Source organism: Ailuropoda melanoleuca, chromosome 4 (assembly GCF_002007445.2).
Source record: "Ailuropoda melanoleuca isolate Jingjing chromosome 4, ASM200744v2, whole genome shotgun sequence".
In the NCBI taxonomy this organism is placed as follows: Eukaryota; Metazoa; Chordata; class Mammalia; order Carnivora; family Ursidae; genus Ailuropoda; species Ailuropoda melanoleuca.
Window position 1 is genome coordinate 74,089,244 of NC_048221.1, and position 23,093 is coordinate 74,112,336.

Here is a 23,093-nt window from a genome sequence, read left to right on the forward strand (position 1 = left end):
TGCAACACAGAGAGACAAGAAAATGGAAACTATAAAAGAGATTAATAAAGGGGGAAATTTTAAGAGAAAACAGAACACCTTTAGAGGAATATCAGGTTTCAATAACAACAATGGAAGTAGAAGACCATGAAATGATATACTCAGTGGAAATAAATCTAAAAACTATGACCTATTCTAGTTTAACCTAGAATTCTATAGCTAGCAAAAATGTCTTTCCTAAACAATGGGTAAAATAAAGATATGCTTAGGTGAATAAAATCTGAAAGTTCAAAAGCAGACCATGCTTTACGTAGAAGGAAAATGGTCATAGCAAGTATGAGATTCAAGAAGGAGAGTAATCAAAGAGAGTGGTTAAGTATATGGGTTAATTAATAAAAATTAACTATAAGTAATAATATTACTTATTTAATATTAGCTGTGAATAATAAAAGCTAGAACTAAAGTACCATTTATTATAGTTATTTACCAAATATCTGTTATTTTATAAACCAGGAGGTGATTGGAGCTAGTATTCAAAAGATCTTTTCATTACTCAGATTAAGGTAACTTTGGATTTTGATAAGAATGCATGATAAAGGGGCACCTGGGTGGCTCAGTTGTTAAGCGTCTGCCTTCAGCTTGGGGCATGATCCCAGGGTTTTGGGATCAAGCCCTGTATCTGGCTCCCTGCTGGACTGGGAGCCTGCTTCTTCCTCTCCCACTCCCCCTGCTTGTGTTCCCTCTCTCGCTGGCTGACTATCAAATGAATAAATAAAATCTTAAAAAAAAAAAGAAGCATGATAAAAATTTTAAGGTAACACTTTAGTAATAGAAATAAATATGTAACTTCCAAACTAATAAATGATAAAAAATGGAACCAGGAAAAAAAAATCCAAAGAAGGCAAAAAGAAAAGAGAAAAGAAAAGAAAGAGAAAGAAAGAAAGAAAGAAGGAGTAGAACACCAAATAAGGTGTTAGAACTAAATATACGTATACCTGATATTTAAAATGTTCAGCTCTATGGGGTTTAAAGCAGAGACTAGAAGGAAACAAAAGCAAAAAATATTGAAAGTAAAATGATGGAAAAAAATACACCAGGCAAATATTAGTGGAAAGAAAGCTGGCATATCATTTGAAATAGATCTTAAAACTAGTAGAATTACTAGAGAAAAAGAATTGATACATAATGGTAAATGTTTCATTTTTGCCAGGAATAATAGAAGCTTTAAATTTGTATGCAACTAATAACCATAACCACAAAAAAAGCAAAAATTAACAGAACTACTAGGAAAAACTGACTAATTTCACCAGCATAATGGGAGATTGTAATGTATCTTCCTAACTATTTAATAAAGAAAACAGCCCCCCCAATTGATACAAATATAGAAAATTTAAACAGTGTAATTAACAAGCTTAATTCAGTGGAGGTCTATTTCATCCAATCACTGGAAACATCAGCTGAATCATGAAAGTCAACCACATACTGGGACCAAACAAGTTTTAACACATTTCAAAGGATTAGTATCCTATGGACCATTTAAGTTAGAAATTAGTTAGAAAAGTACTCACATGGCAATTAAGAAGCATTCTTCTAAATAACTCATGAATGAAAGAAGAAATGTTAATGGAGCTCGAACTGCTCTTTGGGAGGAGATGTTAGGTCATCCCTCAAGTTTGCTTGCGGCAAACACAGCCCTGAGAAATGGCCCAAGTAAAGGCTTTTCATTCTTGGCATATCCAGCAAGAATGTTCAGGGATGCCAACAGCCAATAGCAGATTGGTTCCCACAACAGAAAGGATCCATTTTTTTTTTTTAAGATTTATTTTATTTTAGAGAGACATCGAGGCAGATAGCAGGAGCTGGGGAACCTGCAAGGGAGAGAGAGAGAATCCCCGAGCACACTCCCCTCTGATTGAGGAGCCCCACGCAGGACTTGATCCCAGGACCCCCGAGATCATGACCTGAGCTGAAGTCGAGTGGGATGCTTAACCAACTGAGCCACCCAGGCACTCTGAGAAGAAATTCTTAAATGAGAAACAAACTACAGTAACTTTAAAGGAAAGGGTTAATAAATTCCATCATATTAAAGTTAAGAACTTTTTCATTCATAGGCAACTAATAGGCTAAAAAGGGAGCGCCTGGGTGGCTAAGTCATTAAGTGTCTGCCTTCGGCTCAGGGTGTGATCCCAGGGTCCTGGGATTGAGGCCCGCATCAGGCTCCCTGCTCTGCTGGGAGCCTGCTTTTTCCTCTCCCACTCCCCCTGCTTGTATTCCCTCTCTCACTGGCTGTCTCTCTATCTGTCAAATAAATAAAATCTTGAAAGAAAAAAAAAGGCTAAAAAGACAAACCCATCTACTAGTGCAAGATATTTGCATCACATATAAGGATTAATATACAAACAATACCAATGACTTAAATAGACAATTAGTAGAAGATATTTCTTTTTTTTTTTAAAGATTTTATTTATTTATTTGACAGAGATAGAGACAGCCAGCGAGAGAGGGAACACAAGCAGGGGGAGTGGGAGAGGAAGAAGCAGGCTCATAGTAGAGGAGCCTGATGTGGGGCTTGATCCCATAACCGGGATCATGCCCTGAGCCGAAGGCAGACGCTTAACCGCTGTGCCACCCAGGCGCCCCAGTAGAAGATACTTCTTGTATACAGGTTTCTCCTGCTATCCAAAAGTTGAGTGTTCCTACAAAACCTTGGGAAGCCCAGTGTAAAGTGGAGAACCAATTACCATTAATTTATATGGAAATTTATATGAACATTCCCAAAGCGGAAAAAGTAACCTCTCATAGGCTTTTTTTTTTTAACATAGTTTTTTTTTTTTTTTAAAGATTTTATTTATTTATTCGACAGAGATAGAGACAGCCAGTGAGAGAGGGAACACAGCAGGGGGAGTGGGAGAGGAAGAAGCAGGCTCATAGCGGAGGAGCCTGATGTGGGGCTAGATCCCATAACGCCGGGATCACGCCCTGAGCTGAAGGCAGACGCTTAACCGCTGTGCCACCCAGGCACCCCTCTCATAGGCTTTTCTGATACCTTAGGACACATCTTATGAAGGGATGCACAAAATAAATCAAGATAAAGCCCAGAAGCCCACAGGTCCAGTGCAAAGCTATGGCAGCTTAATGCTGAGAAGCTGAGTATAAATCCCCTGGGGAAGCAGCTTGGCAGTGCCCTCTACCTGCTCAAGGATCACACAGTCTCTATAATGCATGCATCAAACAGAACCTGAATGCTATTTTCACTTTGTGCCTTTTCCTTTGTGCAAAAATCCTCTTCAACAGGTACTAAGGTAGGCCTTTTGTAGAAGCAAAGTAGTGTAATAATAACTTCGAAAAGCGGGGAATACTCGCATATTCACCCCCCCATTACTAATCTGGGAAATGCAAATTAAAACACAAGGAGATGAAATTTCATAGTCATCAGGTTGGCAAAAAAATTTTTGGATGAGTACGTGGAGTAAACAATACACATATATTCCTGGTAGCAATTTGTCAAGACCAGTTAAAGTGGAAGAGAAGAATACTCTGTGACCCAATAATTCTACCCAATATATTTTGCTTTTAGTTGTGTACACCCTTATAAAGTTCTTGACAGTTGTATTCCAGGAGATACAAACAAGGATACCCATAACAATGCTACTTGTAATAGCCTCAAACATAAATAAAAAATGGTCCTCAACATAAATAAAAATAATAAATTTTGGTATATTCATATAGTAGAATACTAGTCATCTGTAAAAGTGAATTACTGCTGCAATAATGTTAATGAATTTGGTTGGGGGAAGCAAGTTTTAGTACAATTCAATTTTATATGATGTTTAAAAAACAGAGGGCTAAAATAATGTTTAGGGATCCTAACATGGTAAAATTATAAAGAAAAAATGTTTTTGTTTGCCTAGTCTTTGACAGTCAATTAGAAACATATAAATAAAATAAATCAAAAAATCTGTGTGGTAAAAACCAACATTTTGTGTTTGGGAGGTTTCTTAGTTATTTTGGGGAAAAGAGCTATCAATAATAGTTCTTATAATACCTCTAATACCAGGGTGATATTGAAAATTCTGTACCTTAGTTTCCCTTCTCTGAGCTCTGTCAAGCATTTCCTCTCAGACCATTGTTAATACTGACCTCAGCAAAAGTGCTCTCTAACTTTTTGGGAAATGATCCAAGAATTCCCATATAAAATTTTATTTTTCTTGTCTTAGAGTTGAATATCACTGTAATATTGAACATAGTATGGAAACATTGCAAAAGCAATATCTCTATTAGATATCTTTGAGAGATGCATGGGCTGCACGGATGTGAAAAAATGATCCATTTTAATCCTGAGCCCTCTTCTCAAGATACTGCCGTGGCCTTATACAGTGAAGCCATAGGCAGGGGTTGCAGAGTCCATTATACTGGGCTTGTTTGAACTCTCCACTTCTAAATTATTCTGGTCTAAAGAAATTCATTTTTTTTCCTGAAATGTAGAAGACCTGGGGTCTTAACACAAATGTGTACTTTGCAAAATTGTCTTGTACATTTACCTCCTTTTTTTGTAGCATTGTCTTGGTTTTAGGAATTGGTTTATTAGTGGATGTATTCATTACTTGGGTTATTCTAGTTACCCTCCTAAGAAATTAGAGTACAGTTTTCAAACCCCACATCATAGTCTCTTGACCCTAACGCTTATTTTGAGTGACATTTATTATGTGTAACAATTATGTGTGGTTTGTTGAAGTATTGTTTTTAAAAGATTAATAAAAGGAAATGTTACATCACTAGCCCACATTTCCTTTTATTTCTTTACTTGTTCTGCTTTATGAAGCAAACTTCCATGCACATTATTAATGACCTTGTTACTGAGTGGTTTCAGTTTATTTTAAGAAGTAGTTTCTCATAAAACTAGAATTTTTTTGTATAAAACTAGAATTTTCCAAACAAAAGTAAAAGATTTTTAAGAAATTTTTGGTGTGAAATACAGGTCTTTCTGTTGTAATATTACATATTATGTATTTCTGAAGACACTAAAATATTGTCTTAGCTGACGGGTCAGTTCACCTAAAACTAGGAAGCTTTGTAACCAGAACACTAAGAAAAACAAATTTTAATAAGAATATTAGAATATTTTTAAAGATGTATTAAATTTATTACAAATAAAGAAATACTACAATTTAGAATTTAAAAAAAAAAAGATGAAAATAGCCTAATGGAAGGGTATGCAAGGAAGGGTTGAAGCTACAGGGTTATGGAGGCCAGGATAAAATGCATAAAGATTTGGAGAGAAGAGCTCATTAACACTTCCAAGAAAATGCATGTGGGCAAGCTGTGCCAAGAGGAAGAACATGGGTTGAATGAGAATTGTGTACAATACTGTATTTTCAGCAGCTTGCAGCTTTCCACTATGTTAGCCTATTTTGGGTTCAGCTGTTATTACTTAGTATTGCAAAAACATAGGCTGGTAAAAATCACTTACAAACCAATGTGATTTTCACATCGTACTAAAATCTTTCCCCTATTTACCAGTGAGCTAATTTGCGTTACAGAAAAGCTTGGTAGCAGAATAGGCTGTATGAATTTAAGAGGTGTCTTCTGTTTGGGTTTTTTTTCTCTTTTGTTTTTTGGTTTTTGTTTTCTGAGGTGGCTTCTGTTTTTGACTTGAGGTCTTTGGTAAGTCCATGACCTTTTTGTGATTTGGATTCTTTGTGAAGTGGAAATACTATAACTAAAAATAATCTAGCACAACCCTTTCCCCCGTGAGTGTATTTTAATTTTTTAGTATAAAAATAATGAACACATTAAAGGAAAACTGGTAAAGTGAACAAAAAAAAATTATCAAGTTCCTAATATAAACCACTTTTAGTGTTTTATATTTTTACTTTTTCACCAATTTTTTATAAGCTTTTTTGTTTACTTGATAGTCTTCAAGAAGGTCATTTCTAATGACTAAATATTAGATTGAATAGATGCACTTCAGTTTAATTAGCTGGTTCTCTATAATAAAACATGTAAGTTGTTTATTTCTGTTGTCTTTAATAATTCTTGGATGAGAGAGAGTGTGTGTGCGTGTGTGTCTGTGTGTGTGTGTGTGTGTGTCTGTGTGTTAAAAAGAGGAGGAAGAAAGAGAATCTATTTTTCCTATGTAGGAATATTTCACTGAAGTGACTCATAAGTGGAATTATTGGGTCAAAGAATATGATTTTTTAAATTTGAAATATATTTGACATAGAATGTTAAACTAGTTTTGGGTATACAACATAGTGATTCAACAATCATATACATTACAAAGTCCTCATCACAATAAGTACATTACAATATTATTATTTTTTAAAGATTTATTTATTTTAAAGGGAGGGAGAGGGAGAGAATCCTCAAGTGGACTTCCCACTGAGTGCAGACCCCCCAAGATCATGACCTGAGCTGAAATCAACCGTCAGACCTTAACTGACTGAGCTACCCAGGCACCCCAGTACATTACAATATTATTGACTATATTCCCTGTTCTATACTTTTCATCCCCGTGACTTATTTTATAACTGGAAGTTTGTGTTTCTTAATCCCTTTCACCATTTCACCCATCCCTCCATACTCTTCCTTTTAGTAACAACCAGTTCTTCATATTTATGAGTCTGTTTCTCTTTTATTGATGTTATTTGTTTTGTTTTTTAGATTCCATATGTAAGTGAAATCATATGGTTTTTGTCTTTCTGTGTCTGACTTCTTCACTTTGCATAATGTCCTCTAGGTCTATCCATGTTGTCACAAGTGGCAAGATTTCATTCCTTTTTATGGCTGAGTAATATTCCATTACTTATCTATACCATATTTTATTTATCCATTCATCTACCTTTGGACTCTTAAGTTGCTTCTATATCTTGGCTATTGTAGGTTAATGCTGCAGTAAACATAGGGATGCATGTGTTTTTTTGAATTAGTGTTTTTGTTTTCTTCAGGTAAATACTCAGAAGTGGAATTACAGGATCCTATGGTACTAATATTTTTAATTTTTCAAGGAACCTCAGTACTGTTTTCCACAGTGGCTATACCAATTTATATCTCACCAGTAGTGCACGAGAGTTCCCTTTTCTCCATGTCCTCACCAATACTTGTTATTTCTTATCTTTCTGACACTAGCCATTCTGTCTGGTAGAAGGTTATATCTCATTCTGGTTCTGATTTGCATTTCCCTCATGGTTAGTGATGTTGGGCATCTTTTCATGTGTCTGTTGTCCATCTGTATGTCTTTGGAAAAATGTCTATTCAGGTCCTCTGCCCAGTTTTAATTGGATTATTTGGGGATTTTTTGGTGGTGGTGTATGAGTTCTTTATATATTTTGAATATTTAACCCCTGAACATGTATATTATTTGCAAAAATTTTCTCCCATTCAGTGGAGAAAACCTTTTATCTTGTTTATTGTTTCCTTTGCTCTGCAAAAACTTTTTAGTTTGATGTAGTCCTGTTGTTTATTTTTGCTTTTGTTTCTCTTGCCTGAGAAGACAGATCCAGAAAAATATAGTTGATGCCTAAGGGATTACTGACTGTTTTCTTTTAGGAATCTTCTGGTTTCAGGTTTTACATTTAGGTCTTTAATCTATTTTTAGCTTATTTTTGTGTATAGTTTAAGAAAGTGGTCCAATTTCATTCTTACGAATGTAGCTGTCCAGTTTTCCCAGCACCATTTATCGAAAAGGCTTTCTTTTCCCCATTGTATATTCTTGTCTCCTTTGTTGTAGATTAATTGACCATATGTATGTGGATTTATTTCTGGGTTCTTAATTCTGTTCCATTGATCTATGAATTATTGGGTCAAAGAATACAACATTTTTAATGATTCTTGGTACGTATTGCCAGTTAGCATTCCAAAATGGCACTACTTCCTTGCCCAAAATCATGTATTAAATATAATATTTTTTTAAACCACTGTTAATTTGGACAAAAGTAGATATTAATTTTATTACTAATATTTGTGCTTACTGCATACCAGGCACTGTGCCAAATACATTGTCATATTTAATATCACATTTGTGTTTTGCTTTGAGTTTCTTTGATATCAGTGAAGTTGGGTATTTTCTAATATATGTTTGCTATTTATATACTTATTTTTTTTGTGAGAAAAGATGATTTGCCTCTTTATTGTGGTGGACTTAGTATTCTAAGTGAATGGTGTCCGGAAGTATACTCTAAAAGGATAGTGTAGAAACAGCTCTTTTTCTGTCCTTGAAAATACAGTCATAGTTCAAACCTTCCTAAGAGAATGTCAGCCTTTCAATGTCAGTACTTAATTTTTTAACTTTGCTTGGCTGTGTACTTTGTGTAATATTTGGCATATATGCTAACATAATATTGTTTTACATCTTAAAGTAATGAGATTTTATTCTAAACTTGTAATTCAGAGGAATAACATTTGCAACCATCTGAATTAATTTCTGAGGAGAATATATGTTATTCTTATATCTGTCAACAGTATCTGTCTTAATTAGTATTGCTAAAAATATAAGTTACTTAAGAGATTGAGTGTACTCTAATGGAAAAAGAACTTGAATATTAAACTCAGTCTGGTTTATAATTTTGGCTCTACTGTTTATTGGTTTTAGAACTTTAGGCAAATGGCTTACTTCGCTTTTATTTCCTTATTAATAAAGTGAACTTCAGTTTTCTGATTTTTACCAGTTAGGATGTTTTCTACCATTAAGGATTTTCTTTTAAAATAGAATAATTCTTAAAGGCAGGTGACACAGCACTTGGTACAGAGTAGACATATATGTTGATGTAAGTTCATTTCAGTTTGAAATGATTATAATTGGAATGCCTACTCATGCCCAACATTTTGTTAAGATTCATTAGGAGTACAAAGGTAAAAAACTTACACGTTATGGAATTCATGGCTGCGAAGAAAGGACCATACACAGAACTAAGTAGCAGTGCAAAGTAAGTAGGGATTTTAAAGCCTATAGCATAGCATCTATAATAGAGTAGAATCTCAGTTAAGTGTTAGCTACTGATATTTGGTACTCTGATTTCTATACGTGATTGAAGATAAATGGAGATAGAGGTGAAAGGCAAAAGTAGAACATTGGAAATTAGTCATTGCCTTCTTTGAACATTGACTGCGAAGAGTGTTTGGGTTTTTTTTTTTTTTAAAGGAAGCAAGATATTCTTAATGAACTCTGATTGATCACATTTTTTAAATTCTTTGTGGGCAGAGAGACTTTGGTGGTAAAGTGAATAATTTGATCAGCTACACAGGACAGAATGTCATCTCTGAAATACACTATGTGCACATATGCACGCACACATGTGCATGTGTTTATGAATATGTGGTTTTCATAATTGCTGAAATACAAACCAAATTTTTACAGTTTGATCTTTTCCTTTATACAATGTCTTGGTATTTCAAATTATAGATACAGGTGTAAGTAAGAGAGGTAGGAACTGGATATGGAGATAACAGTAGTAAGATTTAAAATAGATAGGATTGGGTCATTAGTATTCACTGGTGATGAGTTTGCATTCTTACCAGGATAATGTATTAGTTAGAGTTGTGGTTCTGAAGTCAGCTGCCCAGGTTTAAATTCTGTTGTTGCCCATTACTAACCAGGTAAGCTAACACAGGATGCTTAACCTCTGAGTCATTTTCCTCATTTGTAAAATTGGGTTAATAATAGTGCCTACTTCATAGGATTTAATTGATGGTTAATTGAGATATAGTTTGTGGTATTTAGCACAATACCTGGCCCCAAAAATATTAGCTGATGCTGTTGATAATTTGAGACTACATCTATTCATTGCTTCCAGAATCCAGATAGACTCTTCTACATGTAAAATTGACTGGTTTTCATAGTTCTTGGAGTAACCTGCCAGCCTTGTTCTAAGTAAAATAAAACTGTGGGGATACTTCTCTTATTTCAGTTCTATAAGCATAAGTAGATTGGATAGGATAATGGAAGACATAGAAAGTTTTTCACTGAATTTATAAATGAGGTACTTTTAAGAACCACTAAAAATTAATTTATTAGTACATTACTTATATCACTTTTCTCTGTGGTCAATTATTTTCCCATGATGTTTTTTGCATTGAAGTATGTTTCAAAAGTGAAACAAAAGACATTTGAGAAAATAGAAGTAAAAAAGGATAGTTTAGAAATAGCTTTTTTTCCTTCTCCTTGAAAATACAGTGCTAATTCAGATTTTACTTAGAGAATGCCAGCCTTTCAGTGTCAGTACTTGATGAGATGATATAGAATTCACTTAAAATATTGAATGTACTAAAGAATAAATTTATAGTAAATAATAATTTTGCTGATAACGAATTTAGTGAATAAGAAATGTTATATTTTTAGTATAATCTATAAAAATATTAGAAATCATTTATCTCTTTATAGTAAATATTTCAGATTTGAGGAAAGGGTTTGTTTGGAATTATTATTTAAGCAATATTTTAAATTTGGCCTAATACTGAATTTAAATTTAATTATTAAATAAACGATTGTTTGGATTTAAATTTATTAAATTTAATTATTATAATTTATTAAATAAATTTATAATTTATTAAATAAATTTATTTAATTTATTAAATTTAAATTTGGTTATTTCTATATTGAGTTAAGGTCATAGATCCTCAAAATGCATGGATTATAAAATTTTATAATTCAAAGAAATTCTGCTCATTTTTAATAATAATAACCATTACTTACTAGGCTGTTACTATAGGCTGGGGACTTTGGTAAGTATTCAAAATACATTATTTACTTTTCTTAATATCACTCATGCATATGGTGTTACAATGCTGTATTTTATTTACAGCATTATAATGTATTAAAATGTCTTATAATACAAATAATATGAAATAAGTTCTCTTCCTTATATTGTAAGCTTTAATGTTTTTGTTATGTAAATATTGTGCTTAAATATTATATAGGATAATTAGTTGCAAAATTTCTGATTTGGTGATATTTAAATATGTATTTTCTTTTTCCATGAGCTTAAGAATCTTAAGTATTATATCGATTGACAATTGTTTTCTTTATTGCAGAACTGTAAGAGTAAATGGGTCCAGTAATTGGAATGACTCCAGAAAAGAGAGCTGAAACTCCAGGAGCTGAAAAGTTTGCAGGATTAAGCCAGATTTACAAAATGGGAAGCTTGCCTGAAGCTGTTGATGCTGCCAGGCCAAAGGCCACTCTAGTGGACAGTGAGTCAGCAGATGATGAACTCACAAACTTGAACTGGCTTCATGAAAGTACTAATCTTCTAACAAACTTCAGCTTTGGAAGTGAGGGTCTTCCAATTGTTAGTCCCTTGTATGACATAGAGGGAGATGATGTGCCATCCTTAGGACCATCTTGCTATCAGAACCCAGAAAAAAAATCAGCAACTGCAAAGCCCCCATACTCCTTTAGTCTTCTCATTTACATGGCTATTGAACACTCTCCAAATAAATGTTTGCCTGTCAAAGAAATTTATAGCTGGATTTTGGACCGCTTCCCATATTTTGCTACTGCACCAACAGGCTGGAAGAATTCTGTTCGACATAATCTGTCCTTGAATAAATGTTTTCAGAAAGTGGAAAGAAGCCATGGCAAGGTCAGTGTTTATGAACATTGCTGTATTTGGGGAGGTGGGAGAGAATTAACATCGAGACCTTAAAATATGGGGAAACTAAAGGAAGACAAAAAATAGTCAATTCATAGTTACTTTAGTTTGAGCTTAATTATATTCATCATTTGCTTTCATTGAGATGCTTTTGAATTTCTTAGATATTGACATAAATCTAACAATTTCAGTCTACTGTAGGACATAAATTTGTTTTCTAATGTTCTAATTTTCTATTCTTAGTTTCTGTAGTGTTCCATCACTGTATCAATATGTGTTATTTATTTATTCAATATGACTGTCTTATAATTGGAATGTAGACCATTTACATTAATGTAATTGATATGGTTGGCTATAAATCTATCATCATGCTATTTCTGTTTGCTCTATTCTTTTCTCCCATTTTTCCTGTCTTTTTAAGGATTGAGTATTTTTTATGATTCAGTTTTATCTCTACTATTGGCTTATCAGCTGTTCTCTTTTTTAGGGCTGGTGGTGGTGGTAGTTGTGGTTGCTGTACACTTTTCAGTATGGATGTCTTTAGTTTATCACAGTCTACTTTCAAATTATATCACCATTATACTATTACACCACTTATCTGGCTTTTCACAGAAAAAGTTGACTAATCCTGATGCTTATCAGGATCAGTTCCTTTTTCTTGGATAAGTTTATTTAGCATTTCTTATAGTTCAAATCTAGCAATAAATTTGTAAGAATCTTTTGTGGAGGTTAAGAAGTTTTTTTTTTCTTGAAGTATTTCAAAGATGTTACTCTCTTGTGTTCTGGCCTGTGTAGTTTCTGATAAGTCTGCTGCCATTCATATCTTTGTTCCTCTGTAATGTTAGGGTTTTTTTCTGTCTGACTTCAATGACTTTTCTCTGGTATCACTACTTTTCAGCAGTTTGACTGTGGTGCACCTAGGTGTGTTTTTCTTTATTTTTATCCTGCTTTGGTTTTTCAGAGGTTCTTGGATTTGTGGTTTGTTGTCATTTATTAAATTTAGACAAGTTTTGCTCATTATCTCTTCAAATATTTCTGTGGCTCACTTCCCACTCCTGGGACTCGAAGTAAAAATACGTCAGACCATTTGCTATTGTCTTACCTCTTGGTTGCTCTGCCCTAGTTTCTACTCTTTTCTCTCTGTTTCAGTTTGGATCATTTCTTTCGATCTTTTATAGGTTTAGTCTTCCCTGTGTTGTGTTCATTCTGCCGATAAACCTGATAAAGGACTTACGCGTATTTATCATTTCTAGCATTTTCATTTGCCTTTTTTTTTTTTTCACCAAAGCAAGGTTTCCTGAGCAATAATAAAGTGATAGTACAAAGCTCCCAAAGAGGGAGGGGAAACCCAAGAGGATTGCCCTTCCTTTGCCTTTTTAAAAGTAGTCTCCATCTTTCTGCTAAAATTTTCCACCAGATCCATAAACGTATTAATTATAGATATGGTGTCTGTCTATAGTTTCAATATGTGGTCCATCTCTGGGTCTGGTTTTGCTGACTATTTTATCTCCTGTTTTTGTGTGTGTCTCTTAATTTTGGATTAAATGTCAAACATTGTTTGAAAAAAATGGTAGATAATATTTCTGTCCAGAAATAAACATGCCTCTACTTTTGTCAGGTTGTTAGCATGAAACAGGTATTGGTCAATCTAGGTAATAATTGGGATGGGTTTAGGTTTTGTGGTTGTCAAAGTTACCTTCTGAGTACCACGGGCTTCAAATTCATTCAGAGATGGACTGCTAATATTTTGTGCTTAATGTGAGTCCTGGAGTGTCAGATGATTTTTCTTAGCATTTCTGCTCTACCTTCATCTTTCAGCTTGTGATACATTTGGGTGCAGGAAGAGGGTTAGATATTTCTGTCTGTGCTCTTGCCCCTCCCATAGCAATTGTTTGTTACTTGGTATGAGGTTCTCGAGGTGGGAGCAGGAGTTTCTTGATTCTTCTGCTCTAGTTTTAGTATTAAGCAGGCTTTGTATGCCTTTGTCTCAAAAGTAGGACTTTCCTTGCCTTCCCTTGGAGCAGACAGTCTCTCCCATCTACTCAGAGTGGAGTCTAGAACTGTAATCATCAGTAGCCAGTTACCTATATGTGGTTAGTGGTTGGCATATCGAACAGTACAAATGTATGATATTTCTGTTGTTGTAGAAAGTCCTATTGTACAGCACTGCTCCGGAGCTCAGGCCAGTTCCCTGCTATTCCCTTCAAGGTAGTTAAACTTTGCCTAGTATCAGTGGGTGGTCCTGGGTACAAGTAAGTTACCATTTCCTTTCTCAGGGGCAATAGATCTCTGGTTTGTATCATCTGGGCATGAGCAGATTTCCTGCCCATTACCTAATGACGCATGGCCATTGCTTAGTGTCAGTAATGTGTGAGGATTGTTGAATGTTGTATTTTTCTCCAGCAGTAGCCATCCTTTACCTGGGACTGGGGAGAGGAGGGTGTTTTGCCACTCTGTCAGTGGCAGACAGTTTTTGCTTCATAGTGGAGCTTTGTCCAGTATGTAGTCAGGTTGTGTGCCTGTCCCACAGTGACACCTGATCTCATCTCATGGTCATTTAAAGCCTGGAATATGGATGAGCTTTGCCTGGTATCCTTGTTCCAGCCTTAAACCTTAGTATGTTCTATATATCCATCACCATTTACAAGGGTGTCTCTCTTAGGTCTCCTTCCCTGTCTAAAGTCTTCCTATGGAGCAGTGGATGGGGGCCTGTAGAAAAATGCTGGCTAGTTGATGCAGACGCTTCTGTCTGGGAATGCCAAGAATGCTAAATTATCTTGCTAGCTCACCCTTGGCTTTTAAGAATTTGTTGTTGTTGTTGTTGTTCAAAGATTTTATTTATTTATTTGAGAGAGAGAGAGACAGCGACAGAGATAGTAAGAGAGCACAAGCAGGGAGAAGAGGGAGAAGTGGGCAGGGAGCAGCAGGGATCCCGGACCCTAACTCAGGGCTCAATCCCAGGATTGTGGGATCATGACCTGAGCTGAAGGCAGACACTTCATTGACTGAGCCACCCAGGCACCCCTGCTTTTAAGAATTTGTTAAAATTTGAGTCTTTTTTTTTTTAACCTTATTTTATGACTGCCACTTTTGCTATGCTCTCCCAAAGGTAAACAGTCCATATGTTCCATCTCTCCTAACAAGGCCCTGTCACACTTTAGGATTCAGTTCTTTCAGTTGTCTTGTGGCCTTAGCTCTCAAATGAGCTTGTAAAAAATTATGATTTTGTGGATTATTTTGTTTTTTTCTTGTTAGACTGGGAACAGTGTCCTCTAATGGCTTCCTGTACCCCCCAAGTGGTAGCAGAACTCTCCTTGTTTTGAGTAAAACAAGAACTCTTGTTTTGAATAAAAATTAGGAGCAAGTAATTATGTTTTTAAGTGACTGAAGGATTTTTCTAGGATAGTGCTGTTCAAACTTAAGTGTATGCACTAATATCTGGAAAGCGTGTTAAAATGCAGATTCTGATTCAGCAAATCTAGGGTGGAGATTGAGGCTTTCTTTTCTAACACGCTCCCCATTGATCCTGGTACCATTAGTCCATGAGTAGTAAGACATTAGGATATATCATCATCTATCATCATCTTACAGCTAACTTAAAAGGGGGTTGTATTAGTTATCTTTTGTAACATATTGCTATCTAATACACTGTCTACTACACATGGGTATTTATGAAGACCAAGTATGTGTTAGGCTATTAAAAAAGCCTCCGTAATTTCAAAAGATCAATCTGTGTCATAGACAGCCTCCGGGAGGCCCCCAAATGAGCCCTACCTTCCGCTATTCTTGCCCTTGTAGAGTTCCCTTCAGTAATGAATAGGGCTGACCTATGTAACCAGGAGGATATTGTGAAAATGATGGATCATGCCTTTTGAGGCTAGGTCATAAAAGGCGCTATAGCTTCCATCTTGGGCTTTGGATAACTAGCTATAGGGGAAGCCAGATGCCATATCATAAAGACATTTAAGCAGCCTTATGGAGAGGCCTGTGTGTCAAGGAAATGTGGCCTTCTGCCAACAGTCGTGTGAATAAGTCATCTTGGAAGCAGATTCCCCCAGCCTCAGTCAAATTTGCCTTTCAGATGACTAAAAGTTTTAGGAATGTTGGATATGTTCTTTCCAACATGTATTTGTTGATTTTATTTTGAATTGTATCATTTAATTATTTTCTAGTTTTAGAGCTACTGTGATTATACTTCTTGTGGGATACAAGAGGGGAACTGTCTAATAGGTACCTGGAAATATGGTACAGAAATAGTGGTAATGTGGGATTAAAGCTCTAAGTTTGGAAGTCATCAGCACTGAAAATCTAGGAAAAGTATGTTGTAGTGGAAGCAAAGGAGGGTAAGTTTAAGTGTGAATGAGCAACAGTATCAAATGTTGCAGAAATCTTGAAAATGATTGGTTAAGAAGAAGTGATTGAGACAAAACAGATTAGGATTCAAAATATGGTGTGCTCATATATGTGGAAGGATTGAGTAGGGGTGGAATATAGCTTTTGTAAATTTTCAGGGTATAAATATTTCCATCATGGCCAGTTTCAAGCTACCAACATTCTGTCATTAAATGTGAAGTTGATAGGAGATGTTTACAATGAGCAATACACCACTGTGTGTAAAGAATTCATCTAATTCAATAAGAAAATAAAAACTAATTTAAAAAATGGGTAAGATTATGAACAGGCAGTTAACAGAGGAGGAGATACAAATGGCCAATAAGCATGCAGAGATGTTCCTCCTCACTAGTAATCAGGGACATACAAACTAAAAGAACCCTCAAAAATAGTTGTACCCCATTAGAATGCAAACATTTTAAATGATAATATCAATTTAGATAAGGATAGGGGAAATAATACCGATATTTTCATACCGCTAATAGGAGTGTAAATTAGTATGACCATTTTTGAGGGCAACTTGGCTACAATTATTAAAATTAGAAATGTGCATATCTTTTGGTCTAGTGGATTAGATTCCAATTTCTCCCTGAGAGTAACATTCATACTTGCATACAATGAGATGTATATCCACTGTGGCGTCGTTTGTAATAAAAATTGCAGAATATGTCCAGTGTAGTTTGATTTGTGGTAGTGATCAAAAGGGATTTGTTTTTATTCTTAATCTTTACATGTGTGCATTATTTATATAATTAAATTGAGCATTTTTGAATGCTCAAAGAAAGAAGTTAAGGAAGTGAGAGCTAGCGAACAAGAAAACATACAGTCTAGAGTATGGGGAGAGTGTGATAAAGAGAAAGAAATCATCTTGTGAGATAATAAAAAATATGAGGATAAATGTAGAAATTGTAGTGTATTGGGATAAAAATTAGTAAGCTATTACCACAGGTCAGGGTAGGAGGAAAGAAACTGGCAGGTGATGGTCTTCACAAAATCAATAGCCACAGTGCTTAAATGTCTGAAGTTTGGACAGAAAGTGATACAGTCAGGTAGGATTGGTGTTGCTTGTGGATTTTTTTTTTTAATTTATGAAATACTTCTAGAATCAGTGTTTCAAAATAACAGTACTCTTGTAATCTGCAGAAGGCAAGTAAGTTGTACTTAGTTCCAAAAAATGTTGGAATTGAATTTGGCAACCTTGCCAGCACTTTTTTGATGAATAGCTCTTATCTATAGATGATAATCTCAAAAAAATGTCAAGATGACAGGGTCTGGGTCAAACTACAAAGTGGTAATGATGCGCAGTTAGCTGGATAGCTTCTGATGAGATTTTCCCCCCTATCATCCATACCATAGTTAATACTCTCCATAGACAGGTCTAGGTATTTATCTGCCTCAGTATTTTAAAATTATAAAAGTTAGACATGGTCTTTTTTTGTTTTGGTTTGGGTTTCATGTTTTAAATATTTAAACATCCAGGTCTTATATCTACTTTTCTAATTTTTTTTAAAGCCAAACTAAGACACTATAACTGTGAGACTTGAGCTGGGAAACACAAAATTAGAAATGTTCCCTGGTTTAGTACAGTTTTAGTCTGTATATTTGCATAGTGATGAATTGCTTCAATAACTGAATCCCAGGAAAGGAAGTCATGCCAACCACTATAAAAGTTCATTAAAGTTTTAAGCTATAAACAGGACTCATGAATGCCCTTTTTGATTAGTTAATTCCTTTTAATTCAGTCACTCTAAAAGCCACAGAAAAGATAGTCGGGGGGGAAACTATTAAAATGTACAGGGCAAGTATGTAAAAACATTTCAGGAATAGTGAACATTGCCTTTTCTCCCAAACTATCTCTACAACTAACATTAAGATCTTTTTAAAGTTATTTCTTAGTATATTCATTATTTCTTCAAAACCTTCAGTGGTTCTCTACCATGTAAGTCCAGAAGCCTTATAGTTCCAAAATGCAAAATAGTAAATGAGAGCATGCACATTTCCTGTTTAATTGCACGGACTTATTTTGTATAGACAAAGTTAGTTTAAAACAATACTTAATGTCTAAAACTATTATTTGTGTTCTGTCATCTAAGCACAATAATGAAGGGGCAAGATTTTTAAGTGAGAGTTAGTTTAAAATGAATTCCTCTATTCTGAAGACTCTAAAACATAATGTTAACAAATACATAATTTTATCTCTTGTTACTGATAGTTTGTGAACAGACCCAGTGAAAGGAAATGCTTCCATGGTAACATAAACCAGACTATTATTTGGAGACCTTACTCAAGATACTTAACTGCCCTGAACAGCAGGTTTTCAGTACCAGTTCTTCCCATTTACTATTTCAAGGAAATAGCAATTCTACTATGGTCAGAACAATTTGTAATTCTCACGATAGAATTTAAAAAGTAGACTATTGAACCAAACAGTTTCTAGGAGTGTAATCTCAGGAATACCAAGACAGAACCTGGCTAGAATCATTAAAATAATTGTCTTGGTCAGTATATGAAAAATAATTCATACATATCTTTTCTGTATGAAACTGAACCACTTCAGGATGTTGTGGGTGTTAATGTTTTAAAGTCTTATTTCCCTATCATTAAAAAACACATTTATCCCTTGGGCCAACTGACTGAAGACATACCTAATTTAAGTAATTTCATCCAAAAGTACATTTGTAAAATTTGACTTCCTTTGAAAAACAAATCAAAATTTCAAATACTTACTTAGTATATAGTTCATGTGTTATTTTGCTGCTGAAGGCCAGAAGAAAGTTTCACCTAATAGTATGTTGTGTTTCTTTCTATATTACAGTATGATATTACAGCTATGGTTTTTCTTTTCCTATATATTTAGGTTGCTAGGATGTTAAAAACTGCTTACGCTGATAGCATACTTTTTCTAAAGCAGCTGTTTTTCCTTCTAAATTTAGTTTATTCCTTGTTCTTTATTACCTTTTATGTCTTACTCAGAATTAATTGATTTTGTTCTTGTTGATTTTTTCAAAACTCCCTCTTAGAGGTAAAGGAGTAGGAATATGCTGCTATTAAACCATATAAACGTGGGGTGCCTGGGTGGCTCAGTCGATTAAGCAGCTGACTTTTGATTTTGGCTCAGGTTCATAATCTCAGGGTCCTGGGAACAAGCTCCACATCCAGCAGGCTCCGCAGTCAGTGGGATGTCAGCTTCAGGATTCTGTCTCTCTCTCTACCCCTCCCCCCACTTGCTCACTTGTGCTCTTTTTCTCTAAATAAATCTTAAAAAAAAAAAAAAAAACAGGGCACCTGGGTGGCTCAGTCGATTAAGCGTCTGCCTTCGGCTCAGGTCATGATCCCAGAGTCCTGGGATCAAGCCTCATGTCAGGCTGCCTGTTCAGCAGGGAGTCTGCTTCTCTCTTCCTCGGTCTCTCTCCTCACTTCTGTTCCCTTGCTCGCTCACTCGCTCTCAAATAAATAAATAAAATCTTAAAAACATATAAACTCTAACTTTATGCCAATTTCAGAATAAACCCCAGAAATAAGTATTCATTTATTTTGCAGCTCTGTGTCACTTACACATAAATTACCTTATCTTTTTTTGTTTGAAGATTTTATTGATTTAATTGAATTTTAATTTTTTAATTTTTTAAATTTATTTTTTATTTATTTATTTTCTTGCATGGCTATGGAGTTCTGTGTGTAGGCTGTGTATGGATGTGGTACATGTGTAAGGTGTACTTGTCCAGCTTCTGTTCAGGATGTGCTGTTCAGGTTGTTCAGCTAAGGAAGTAGAATAGGTTTATCCTGAAGGAAGAGTTAGCAGGTGATAGATACCACAGTTCCCAAAGTCCTTCAATTATTTCCTTTGACTACCTCAACTAGGGTGTGTAGCATATTGATGGTTTTTTAGAATACTCATCTTGATTTATCAATTCCATTCTTTTCCTGATTTCTAGTTTAACAATTATCAATTTTCATATAATATATTTACATTATATAACATTATCTGATTTTCTCTCCACCCTTCTCCAGATATGATAAAAGCTTATTTCAGATATTTCAATTGTTGTTTAAGAATGAAAGTGGATGGGGCACCTGGCTCAGTTGGTTAAGTGTCTGACTCTTGGTTTTGGCTCAGGCCAAAGTCTCAGGGTGGTAAGATCGAGTCACCAGTAAGGCTCCATGCCCAGTGTAAAATCTGCTTGAAATTCTCTCTCCCTCTGCCCCTCACCCTCATGCACATGTATGCTCTCTCTCAAATAAATAAATAAATAAATAAGTCTCTTAAAAAATGAATGAAAGTGGGGGTGCCTGGGTGACTCAGTCGTTAAGCGTCTGCCTTCAGCTCAGGGCGTGATCCCGGCGTTCTGGGATCAAGCCCCACATCAGGCTCCTCCACTGGAAGCCTGCTTCTTCCTCTCCCACTCCCCCTGCTTGTGTTCCCTCTCTCGCTGGCTCTCTCTCTCTGTCAAATGAATAAATAAAATCTTAAAAAAAAAAGTGAATGAAAGTGGATATAAATTTGCCTTTGGCCACACTCTCTTACTTTTCATATAACTATGTTTATACCCTTTATTTACTAGATAATCTAAAATTGTAGTTTGGGTATCTTTTTAATCTAAGAGTATTATAAATTTCCAAGTGGTCAGAGAATTTTTGTTGTTGTTGGATTTTTTTTTATTTTTTTTTGCCCTGGAGTCTTAAAGTTGTGAACTTTCTTTTTTTAAAGATTTTATTTATTTATTTGACAGAGACAGCCAGCGAGAGAGGGAACACAAGCAGGGGGAGTGGGAGAGGAAGAAGCAGGCTCATAGCAGAAGAGCCTGATGTGGGGCTCGATCCCATAACGCCGGGATCACGCCCTGAGCTGAAGGCAGACGCTTAACCACTGTGCCACCCAGGCGCCCCAAAGTTGTGAACTTTAAAAGGGAATTTATTTTTCCTCATGGCCTAATCAATGTTTGTAGCTTTTTCCATTAATCTTTGGAAAGCATATTCTACAAGAATTTATTAATTACATCAGTTTTTCTCATAAGTGTTCCACAGAACACTAACTTCCTCAAATATTACCCGGGAGAAGGAGGTTCTATGTCAGATAACTTTAGGAAACCATATAAAACAAGTATAATGATAGCAAGACTGCTTAGATCCCTTAACCTGCTGGTATGTAGTGTGATCTTCTATGAAGGATGGAAGTAAAATGTACAGCATTTTTCTTTTTCTTCTTTTTTTTTTTTTAAGATTTTTATTTATTTGACAGAGACACAGCGAGAGAGGGAACACAAGCAGGGGGAGTGGGAGAGGGAAAAGCAGGCTCCCCGCTGAGCAGGAAGCCCCTTGCAGGGCTCCACCCCAGGACCCCGGGATCATGACCTGAGCCGAAGACAGATGCTTAACAACTGAGCCACCCAGGCACCCCAAAATGTGCAGCATTTATCAAACCTATTTGAAGGAATTATAGCCTGGCCTTCTTCCCTGCACGTTAGATATTATTAGTGAGGTTTTCATGTGTCTTGTCCACTTACCTTCCTGTAAGCTGTTCCTTCATATTGAGGAAACTATGGATCACACAAGTCCTTCTTTCAGGCACCTCCCACTTGAAATTTAGCGGGCACTTTTGTTAATGGTTTCTCTAGTTTCTAGTAATCATAAAAATTCCATAATTTTTAGATTCTACTGATTATTTCATTGGAATCTGGGTTAGTGTGCTCATTGCCATATTATCTAAAAGTCCCTCAAATGTAACTTAATCATCTTGAGGGAAGGGCTGACTCTTCCTTCCTCTTTGTTATCTTTCACAGCAGTTTTTTCCATTTAAGATTTTATTTATTCATTAGGAGAGAGAGTGTGCACCTGAGCACAGGGATGGGCAGAGGGAAAGGGAGAGGTCTCAAGCAGACTTTCACGGAGCTCAGAGCCTGCCGCCAACACAATCCTGCGACCCTGAGATCACACCCAAGCTGAAACCAAGAGTTGGTTGCTTAACCGACTGAGCCACCCAGGAGCCCCTGAAATCATTTGCTTTTTAAATTTAAATTTACTTTAAATGAGAACTTAAGCATTACTGTTAATGCCATTAAAAAATAAAAATTATTTTTTGCTGTATCACCTATCTCATACTGCTTATCACTTTGGGGGAAATGATGCTGCATTGAAAGCTTAATTTTTCCTTTTCTTTCTGGTTTTTCTATAACAATAACAATGACTTACATTTGTTACATCTTATGTGGAGGACCAATTGTACAGCCCTCCATGCTGTTCACTGTACATCTTCGGGTCGTACCATTCTCACAGACTTTGAAGTGGTTGGCATGTCCTGTGGCCCTGTGTGCCAGGCACCATGCAGAGTACGTTATACATAATTTAATCCACATAACAGCCCTATGAGATAGGTAGTGTTATCATCCCTACCTTCCAAATGAAGGAATAATGGCCTGGAGAGGTAGAGATTGGTTAACTTTCCTAAGGTCACACAACAGGTAAATGCCAGAGCTGGAGATAAGAACCCAGGCACCTGCCTCAAGGGCTTTTGACCATACAATGCATTTATAGCAAGCTAATTCAACCTTTGCATTGTACTCAAAAGATACTCTAGGGTTTTTTTTCCCATACACATTTAGTAAAATTATTCAGGCACTGATTGTGTATGTCTTAAAGTTGCAGGTTACTAATTCTTGTGTATTTTATTTTAGGTTAATGGAAAAGGTTCCTTATGGTGTGTTGATCCAGAATATAAACCAAACCTTATGCAGGCACTGAAGAAGCAACCTTTCTCCTCAGCATTAACATTTTACACCCCTCCTGCATCTCCACAAAGGTACAGGATCTTCCGTATAAGTGTCAGTGGTGACTTGTAAGATTTCATTGTATGACATGGAAAAACCTAACAAAGTTGTAAGGTTTGGGTTTGTTTCTCTTTATTTAATAGAGAATAATTTGTGGATAAGACATTAGCCTAAGGTATTTTTACTTATAGTCTAACTTGTATTATTAGGAAACAGGTTATTTGATAGGTGAGAACATATTCTGGAAAATACAGTTACTCCCGAGTAAATTAAGTAAACCCTAAAGAAAGATGTAATAATAACTACAGGTACAAAAGGTTTAAATTATTTTAATTGCCTGCAATACTAATGCAGACTAAAGACATGGGAA

At 35.5% G+C, this 23,093-nt stretch overlaps 1 protein-coding gene across 4 annotated transcripts in view; it reads left to right on the forward strand.

Annotated features, from left to right (window-relative positions):
• Window positions 1–23,093, forward strand: part of FOXN2 (forkhead box N2) — a 63,430-nt gene that overhangs the window by 22,737 nt on the left and 17,600 nt on the right. For 3 of the 4 annotated variants that reach the window (XM_011217289.3, XM_034659094.1, XM_034659095.1), the window contains exons 2-3: window positions 11,008–11,558; window positions 22,631–22,755. In XM_011217289.3, coding sequence (XP_011215591.1) covers window positions 11,022–11,558; window positions 22,631–22,755 — 662 coding nt within the window. In that variant the 5' untranslated portion in view covers window positions 11,008–11,021. Of the gene's footprint in view, window positions 1–7,764; window positions 8,904–11,007; window positions 11,559–22,630; window positions 22,756–23,093 lie in introns of those variants that run through there. The other variant, XM_002912425.4, reaches the window with a different exon arrangement.